This window comes from Mastomys coucha, unplaced genomic scaffold, assembly GCF_008632895.1.
Source record: "Mastomys coucha isolate ucsf_1 unplaced genomic scaffold, UCSF_Mcou_1 pScaffold8, whole genome shotgun sequence".
Taxonomy (NCBI): Eukaryota; Metazoa; Chordata; class Mammalia; order Rodentia; family Muridae; genus Mastomys; species Mastomys coucha.
Genome location: NW_022196914.1, coordinates 73,657,624 through 73,667,476, shown reverse-complemented (window position 1 = coordinate 73,667,476; position 9,853 = coordinate 73,657,624). Strand labels below are relative to the sequence as shown.

At 42.1% G+C, this 9,853-nt stretch overlaps 1 protein-coding gene across 1 annotated transcript in view; it reads left to right on the top strand.

Moving 5' to 3' along the window:
• The first annotated feature begins 686 nt into the window (after positions 1 to 686).
• Positions 687 to 9,853, top strand: part of Gzmk (granzyme K) — a 17,471-nt gene continuing 8,304 nt past the window's right edge. The window contains 2 exon segments of the mRNA XM_031360102.1: positions 687 to 810; positions 7,760 to 7,934. Of these exon segments, the coding sequence (XP_031215962.1) occupies positions 687 to 810; positions 7,760 to 7,934 (299 nt within the window).

Sequence of the window (9,853 nt, the reverse complement as noted above, 5' to 3'; positions counted from 1 at the left end):
GAAGAAGGAGAAGGAGAAGGAGAAGGAGAAGGAGAAGGAGAAGGAGAAGGAGAAGGAGAAGGAGGAGAAGGAGAAGGAGAAGGAGAAGGAGAAGGAGGAGAAGAAGGAGGAGAAGGAGAAGGAGAAGGAGAAGGAGAAGGAGGAGAAGGAGAAGGAGGAGAAGGAGAAGGAGAAGGAGGAGAAGGAGAAGGAGAAGGAGAAGGAGGAGAAGGAGAAGAAAGGTGTGGGAGCTACACTTCCCTATGAGCATAAGCGTAAATGTTCTTCTGGCTTTCATCACTAAGTCCTTCCTCATATATTTTCTCTTTAATTTTTCTTACATCTTGACCCCAGTTTTCTCCCCAACACCCTACTATGCCCAAATAATGTTCACTTTCCTCTATTCAAGGCCTGTATTCCAATAAAACCAGAGTTTGGATGAGAGGTCAAGGCTGCAGACCTTCCTTGGCAGTCATCCCTACTAACAGGATTCTCACATGTGTAAATCTTTTAAGAAAAATATTGCAGACAGTGTGAGCGACCTGCCTTGGGTCTAGTGACATCATAGGGACCACCCGCCGTGGGACTTTTCCCCATCTCTTTCACAACATTTGAACTCAGACAATGGAATCCAAGGCCACCCTGAAGAAGAACAGGAAGAAATATCATAAAGTAACAGCTTGAAAGCTGGAGAAAGAAATAGGCGGATGACGGGCAACCAGGCAGGCGGTTCCAGCAGACATCCCTTATGCCGGGTCCTTGAGGTGTGCGCCTGTGGCTTCCGCTTAGGCCAAGACCTTCTCAGGGCAGGCAGTGTTTGTCCTCCTCCTGGTTAGGTCACAAGCGACTCAGAAAGGGCAGAAAGTGGAGGGTGTTAAACTGCTCCTTGTATTTCTTAAGCAGTGGTTGTGGATTAGAAAATAGTACTTAACAGTAAATGAAGATAATAATGCAAAAATGCATTCTGATTAAACGTTGAAGTAGAGGAAGATAAAGCAGATCTCATCACCATCACTACCCAAGAGAGGGCACACAGCAGTCCTCTAAAGCTTTCCCATCTAAGCAGCTTAGGAAAAAGCCTTTACTCATCCATCAGCCTCGCAGCACCCAATTTATACTAAAGTGCAGCTCTGACACCCAGGTGCCCTTGTTTTTTGCTTTGTTTTGTCTTTTGTTTTCTTCTTGCATTTATTCTTAAGGTCATTCATTTCAAGACCCTTGTGGGCAAGACGGCTTTAACCTGCTGTAGGATTTACATTTTCTTAGGACCTTGGAAGATCATATTATTATATAGCACCTCAGTGTTCTTCCCAAGCTCAATTGCCAAACCACAGTTTGACTGTAATTGCTAAAAATGAGTTAAACTATTACCAAATGAATACCAAATTAATAATTACCAAATTAATTTAAACTGTTAGCTTAACTAATCAACGAAATAGACAGAAATCAAGCACCCCCAAATGGAGGGCTCTAAGAGGGGGATTCAGTAAAATTCTACAGTGCTGTTCTGAAGCATCTGAGGCTGCGGAGGGCTGCAAAGTCATGGACATGATGAGAGATCCTTTCAAAAGAGGCTGATGTATGTGTGTGGTGTGCAAAATGGCTAGGGGGTAAAGGTGCCCAGGCACACACACACACACACACACACACACACACACACACACACACACACACATACACACACACCTTAATAAATAAATGGAATTTAAAGTAATTTTAAAATGAGGCTGAAGAGATGGCTCAACAATTAAGAGAGCTTTCTGCTCTTCTGGAGGACCCAAGTTCAGTTCCCAGCACCCACATCAGGTGGCTCACAACCTCCTGTAACTCCAGCTCCAGGGCATCTGGTGCCCTTTGACCTCCTCTGGCACCTGCATCACATGCCCATCCCTCCCACATAGACAGACACAAATTCACAGAACCAAAATAAAATAAAATAAAATAAATCTCTTTTTAAAAATCAGCTTTGAAAAGGACGCAGGAAGGAAATCAGGAGGAAAGTTTTGACACTCATCTATTTCCGAGTCATGTCTTCAGAGCTTCTTAGTCCTACAACTGGAGCAGGCCAGCAGTGTGTGATGTAACTTGTTTTTACTTTTAGTCCATCATAGACTAACACTCTTATCCAATACAAATGAACTTGACAATTAATTAAATAACAAAGGCATATAGAAGATATGCCTAACTTTTTAAAAACAGCGAATAAATTGTGTTTCATTTAAAAATTAATGTATTTTAAGTAACTTAATTCTGTTTTATTAATCATCATAATAAGTTGTCAATAAGCTAGAATGCCAGGTTTCTAGCTGATTTCTATCACCCACTGCATGTGTGCCTTTAGACAAGTTAATAAATTTCCCTAGTCTCAATCTCTTTATCTGCAAAATAGAGGTGATAGTACTTAACACCTTGAAAATAATAACCAATAGCTCAATTGGTTATTGTAATAATTAAAAGACAGACTGATGTATTTATAACAGTGTATGTGCTTAAAGAGTAAAGTGTTTTACATATCACCATATGCATAAAAGTATTCATTCTAGATGCACAAATTAAAAAACATATCTTTAAATTTTGTATTTTAATTTTAATAAGGTACATAAATACATGATACACAATTCTTTTTTAAATTAATTTATTTTTGACACTCCATATTCCATTTCCTGCCCCCCATCCACCCTCTGACTGTTCCACATTCCACACCTCTTCTCCACCCCCCTGTCTCCACATGGATGTCCCTACATCCCACCATACCTGACCCCTAAACTCCCTGGGGCCTCCAGTCTCTTGAGGTTTAGATGCATCATCTCTGAATGAACACAGAACCAGAAGTCCTCTACTGTATGTGTGTTGGGGGCCTCATATCAGCTAGTGTATGCTGTCTGTTTGGTGGTCCAGTGTTTAAGAGACCTTGTGGGTCCAGATTAATTGAGACTGCTGGTCCTCCTACAGGATTGCGCTTCTCCTCAGCTTCTTTCAGCCTTCCCTAACTCAACAACAGGGGTCAGTTGCTTCTGTCCACTGATTGGGTGCAAATATCTGCATCTGACTCTTTCAGTTGCTTGTTGGATCTTTTGAAGTGTGGTCATGCTAGGCCCCTTTTTGTGAGCACACCATAGCCTCAGTAATAGTGTCAGGCCTTGGGACCTCCCCTTGAGCTGGATCCCACTTTGGGCCTCTCACTGGACCTTCTTTTCCTCAGGATCCTCTCCAGTTCCATCCCTGTAATTCTTTCAGACAGGAACAATTATGGGTCAGAGATGTGACTGTGGGATGGCGACCCCATCCCTCACTTGATACCCTGTCTTCCTGCTGTAGGTGGGGTCTATAAGTTCCCTCTCCCTACTGTCCAGCATTTCATTTAAGGTCCCTCCCTTTAATTCCTGAGAGTTTCTCACCTCCCATGTCTCTGGTGCATTCTGGAGGGTCCCCCCAACTTCCTATTTCCTGAGGTTGCCTGATTCCATTCTTTCTGCTTGCCCTCAGAGCTTCAGTCCTTTCCCTCACCCAATACCAGATCAGGTTCCCCTTTTCCCCCAACTCCTCCTCCTGCCACTTTCCCTCCCAGGTCCCTCCCTCCTTCCCCACTTGTGATTGCTTTCTTCTCTCTCCCAAGTGGGACTGAGGCATCCTCACTTGGGCACTTCAGCTTGTTACCCTTTTTGAGTTCTGTGGACTGTATCTTAGGGATTCTGTACGTTTTATGGCTAATACCCACTTGTTAGTGAGTACATACCATGCATATCCTTTTGGGTCTGAGTTACCTCACTCAGGATGACATTTTCTAGTTCCATCCATCTGTCTGCAAAACTTAGGATGTCCTTGTTCTTAATAGCTGAGTAGTATTCCATTGTGTGAATGAACCACAGTTTCTGTGTCCATTCTTCTGTCGTGGGACATCCTGGATTGTTTCCAACTTCTGGCTATCATAAATAAGGCTACTATGAACAGAGTGGAACACATGCCCCTGTGGCATGGTGGAGCATCTTTTGGTTATATTCCCAAGAGTGGTATAGCTGAGTTTTCAGGTAGATCTATTTCAAATTTTCTGAGGAACCTCAAGATTGATTTCCAGAGTGGTTGTACCAGTTTGCAATCCTACAAAAAGAGGAGCAATGGAGGAGTGCTCCTCTTTCTCCACATCCTCTCCAACCTGTGTTGTCACCTGAGGTCTTGATCTTAGCCATTCTAATTGGTGTAAGGTGAAATCTCAGGTCATTTTAATTTACATTTCTCTGATTACTAAGGACTTTAAACATTTCTTTAAGTGCTTCTCAGCCATTCAAGATTCTTCAGTTGTGAAATCTCTGTTCTGTTTGTAAGTTTAGTAGGAAATTTGGTGTTTACATTTGTTCAAATAAAACATATTCTTTATCAGCAAAAAAAATAAAAATTAATGTAAAGCCTTGTTGAATTGCTGAAAAATTTCAAATGCTGACTTTCAGTTTCATCTTTGTCTAGCACCTAATGAGTCATAAACAGGTCTCAGACTGGCACGAGTTTGTTAGACACACTTCAAGAGGTACAGTCCCTAAATAGTGTGGATTATGAATCTGCACGCAGGTGTCTGAGCCACAAAAGGACAGCCCCCAAGGGGCAATCAAACATGTGGTATTGGAAGCATCAAGACAGGTTTATCAGGTTCCCCTAAGATACAGGATTGTCACAGACTTCTCTCAGAGTAGCTAACAGGAACAGGTAAACAACACAGCAGAAAGCCACAAGACCCGGATGCAATGTGAGGAGCGGGTCACAGGCTGAGAACTGTGCACTTGCTCAGACAAGTACAGCTGCTGTAAAAGCCATCCAAAGCAAACACGGCTCTCTCCACAGCAGACTCAACAGAGTAAAAACCAACACCCAGAAATCAATGAGATGACCCAGTTCATCGCGTTACACTGCCCACTGTCTTCAAATCCTGGATCCCGAATGCAATAACAAATGATACTATTAACAGGTCTAGAGCCAAAACCCAGCAGCTCATTCTTATAAACCAACACGCTTCTCAGAATTTTCCAGGTCAGCTACAAAAAGGAGTTACAAACCTCTCCTCTCAACTGAACTAAATCTCACCCGTGTCTAATTGCAGTGTCCAAAGCTAAATCCTTTTTTCCCTTCGGCCCGGCCAGCTTGCCTCCTGAAGTGTCTAAGCCAGGGGCTTCACAGAGGGAACTGAGCAGACAGTGTGGTCAGGTTGAAGGAAACATGAAGTCTGAAGTCGGCCCATAAGGGTTTAAGGGCCATCTGCTAGCTGGGTAATCTAGACTGTCTCGGCTTCAGTTTCTCCGTCCCTAAAACAAGATGAAGGGGCAGCCACCTCCCTGGAAATCCAGATGAAAATGTTTAGCCATCTGTACTCAAAGCTGCGCAGTTGTGAGTCCTTACTGTTAAGAAGTAAGCTGGCAGAGATGTTTCAACCCCACCAAGCTAAAACTGTCCTTTACCGTTTACATCTTACTTGCATCAGGATCCTGTTTACAAATCACCCACCCTCTTCTGTTCCCAGCATCAAGAAGAGTTGGTTAAGAACAGATGCAGCCATGCCCACCTGGCAACTTGGGAAAAGGGCACATGAGGGATCAGTAGAGGGCACGTGGGTAGTGGCGGAGGTCGGTTGACAGTTCGTGGGACATGCAGGTGGTGCTAACAGGTTTGGTTTGGTAAGTCTGTGGCTTTTCTCAGGCGCCCTCGCACCGTCTCACCTTTTACTCTTTGTTTAGCAGGAAATCACTGCCCTGGGTGTGTTTCTTTTGCTCAGTGTTTAGAAAGGTTTGCATGCCTCGGTGGGATACTGTGTGCTGTGTGCTGATGTATACTTATTAACATCCACGCTACTCAGGCAAGCCAGGAGATTGGCCCAGTTTCAATGCTCTGGCCTTGGGCAAATAAACCACTCTCAGTTTATCTCGATTTATCATATAATTGCTGTGCTGCCTTCTTCACAGATAGAGACATGAAGATACAAGTGATCAAGGAAAGAGAATTTGGAAAATCGCCTAAGGCATTCAACTTACATACCATTAAATTGTGCTATATAATGATTAGTCTTAACTTTCATTCTTATTTTCTAATCAAAGAAGAACAATTTTGTAAGATTCTTCTGACATCTACCAAGCATAATGGTTTTGGTTTTAATTTTTTTTTTAAATAAAAGACAGATTTCATAAATCTTTAAAAAGATAGAAGTTTTGTAAGTTTTGGTAATTTTTTTTCTTGGTTTTTCGAGACAGGGTTTCTTTGTGTAGCCCTGGCTGTCCTGGAACTCACTCTATAGTACAGACTGGCCTCGAACTCAAAAAATCCTCCTGCCTCTGCTTCCCAAGTGCTAGGATCAAAGTTGTGTGCCACCACTGCCCGGCTTGGTAAATGTTTCTAGAAAAAATTTGTGGCTCTTGTGCCTAAGCTTATCTAAGTATGTTTGAGCCTACATTACAATGTGTGTACCTGCATTCGAAGTATGGACAGAATCCTGCAGCATCCTGAGTCTAATGGATAGAAGGTCCATGAAGAGACCTGGCATTGCATTGTCATCTGTTCCTGGGAAGAGTGATGAAATACAGTCCTTTAAAAAGACACTTTAAGGCCCTGGGTAAACATATGGTCATTTTCAATTACAATTGAGTCAAAGAGAGTTTGAATAAAAATATGTTGCCAATATTCCTCTCTAATAACTATTAAATCCCCCCCCCAAAATGTAACTAAAATTTAACCAAATCTGGTCACACTTAAAGGAAATGACAAGGCAAGGAATGCGTGTGCTACAAAACGCATGGGTTCCTCTGGATGATACTCACATGACAGCTAAGTCACACCATAAAGCCATGAGGATCTGTGCAAGGCACTGTCTTTCTCCATCATAAATCTATGCCCAAGTGAGAAGCAGAGAGGAAATAAACATGATAGGCACAATTTCATGCTGAGGAAAATGTTAGAGCATTGGTTCTCAACCTTCCTAATGCTGTGACCTTTTAATGCAGTTCCTCATGTTGTGGTGACCCCCAACCATAAAATTATCCCATTGATAATTTATAATTTTATTTTGCTACATATGAATCATAATGCAACTATCTGATATGCAGGATATCTGATATGAGACTCCCAAAGGTGTCCTGACCCACATGTTGAGCTGCTTTAGAACAAAGAGCAGCTTTGAACTGTCTACAACTCACTGGGGGTCTTCTGACTTGAGTATTTTTTAACTCCTTCACCATTTGAACCAGGAATCCTCTTCCAGAAATGAGTTCTCCACTGCACACTGACAGCACCCAACCCCTCCCCATGCCCCGCCCCCCGTCAGGCTGACAGATGCTTTCAAACCTTGGATGTGAAAACTCTAACATCTCAGATGTGTGAGGTGAGAACCTTTCAAGAACAACAAGAACCAAACCCCATCTTCAGAATCTCCTTCATCAACCAGGAAGCAGGCAGTCTATCTGTGCTCCTTAACACCAAAGCCCTGTAATTATAAGGTTTTCTTCATCTGCTCTGATTTTCCCTGCTGCTGGGGTTTATATGTCTTCAGAGTGTAAGTATCTCATATTCCTGGCTCATGTGCACATGATGTGAATCTTTAGTGATTACGTTGTTACACTGTAAACAGTGTTTTCCCTCTTACCTGTTTTGGTTGATACAACTGCTAACCGGAAAAGGTATACTAAGTATCGAGTACCGTTGTTGTTTTATTGGTCTTGGAAAAGAATAGAAGGGTAACAGTGCCTGCTATCAGAGGAACTAGACGCCACTGCTGGATCATGTAAAATCTTTTGGCTTACTTTTGCAGGTTTCCATACTGAAATTATTGGAGGGAGAGAAGTTCAGCCACATTCCAGGCCATTTATGGCTTCCATCCAGTACCGCAGCAAGCATATTTGTGGAGGAGTCCTGATCCATCCGCAGTGGGTGCTAACAGCCACCCACTGCTACTCTTGGTGAGTCCCCTGTGCTTTTCCATGTACGTAGTTGTCTATGTCCAGAACAAAGGACACACACAGGATAAAGTCTAGTCAACGAATTAAGTTTAGTAAGATTAACAACAACAATAAGAGGACAATTAAATCAACCTATTCTCGTAGGTAATTTAAAACCCATGTATTGTTTATCTCTGGAATATTTCATGTAATGTTTGCAACAGCAGTGGACCACAAGCAACTGAAATTGCTAGGAGGGCAAGGGGAAGTTACTGTCTCTTACTGGGAGAACTTTTGAGAACTGGAGTTTCTATTTAGGTATTTCAGAATATTTGACCAGTTTAGTAAGCAGAGATATATTGCAGAGGACACTGTAACTGTGTGCCCTGGTGATGGGTTTGCAGATTCCTCACTTCCTCAGCCTTACGCTTCATTCCAGAATTCCAAGGCCCACACTTTGGAAATCACAGCAGTGAGAAACAGCCACTTCCTGAGGTTGGGAGAGCAGTTATAGAGAGTTTACCAAAAGTGAAGCAAAGCAGGTTATTAGTCTTGGGGATATTGAAAGGGGAAGCTTTTCAGACCATGGAGGACAACCTCCATGTCCCTTTCAGCTTAAGATGAAGTGTAAAATCTATCTCAGGATGCTGCAAAGATAGCCAGCAGACCCCTGATGTGGCATTCACTGGAGTATTCTGATTTTGTTTCTTCTGTTCCCATATTTGCTTTTTCAAGCTTGGCTCCCATTTCTCCTTTCCTTATAACAGTATAGCATTTCACTTAAGAACTTACATTAGGGACTGGAGAGATGGCTCAGTGCTTAAGAGCACTTACTGCTCTATAGAAAACCAGGGACTGGTTCCTAGCACCCAAATGGTGGCTCACAACTATCAGTTAACTCTGGTTACAGGTATCCAGTGCCCTCTTCTGATCTGTGCATGTACCGTGCATGCATGTGGTACACAAACAAACATATAAGCAAAATACTCACACACAAAATAAAGTGAATAAAAGCAATAAAAAAAATAAGCAGGCATGGTTTCATATGCCTTTAATCCTAGTACTCAAGAAGCAGAGGCAGGCAATCTATGTGAGTTCAAAGCTAGCTTGGTCTACATACTGAACTCCAGACTAGCCAAGGATTGATAGGCACTGTCTAATATATAGATATAGATATATAGATATGATATATATATATAAGATATGATTTCTATACATGCACATATATATGTATATATACATATATTCCAAAGATTGTTATATAAACAAAACAATTGACTTGATTTTCCCTGCTTTGGATAGTGTATGGTTGTCCCATTTTCATGGAACCATGTTGGAAGCTCAGTAGCCTGAAAATAGGGAAAAGGCGCCCCTTCTGTTCCTACCCAGTGAGCTGTGGGTTCCACCATCATATCCTCACTCACTCTTAAACCCCCTCCCCCACTCACACAGACTCCTTTCCTGCTCTCTGCAGCAGAGAACATTTCATTCAAGGCAAAGTTCATGCTTCTCCAAATACGTGCTCACTCACAGCTCCCCAGACAAGGAGCTAAATGTAGAAATGCTCAATAATTGCAGTGGAAAGTGGAACCGAAGGAGAGGATTTGCGTTGGGGGCTAAGTGTGAAACATGGCACATGATGTATGAAGTCCCAGAAGGAAGATGATAATATTAAGTTATTTTTTAAAAATATTGCCTAGAAGATTCAACTCAAGAAAAGCACATTCCCAAATTGGGGGAAGGAAAGAGTTTAAATAATAAATAATAATAATAATAATAATAATAATAATAATAATAATAATAATAATAATTAAAGGAAGGGAAGGAAGAAAAAAAGAGAGATGGAGAGAGGGAGGGAGAACTGAACTGTGGACTTAGTGTTTTAAAAAAAGGCCTTGGCAGATGTCCCTCAACAGAGGAATGGATACAGAAATTGTGGTACATCTACACCATGGAGTACTACTCAG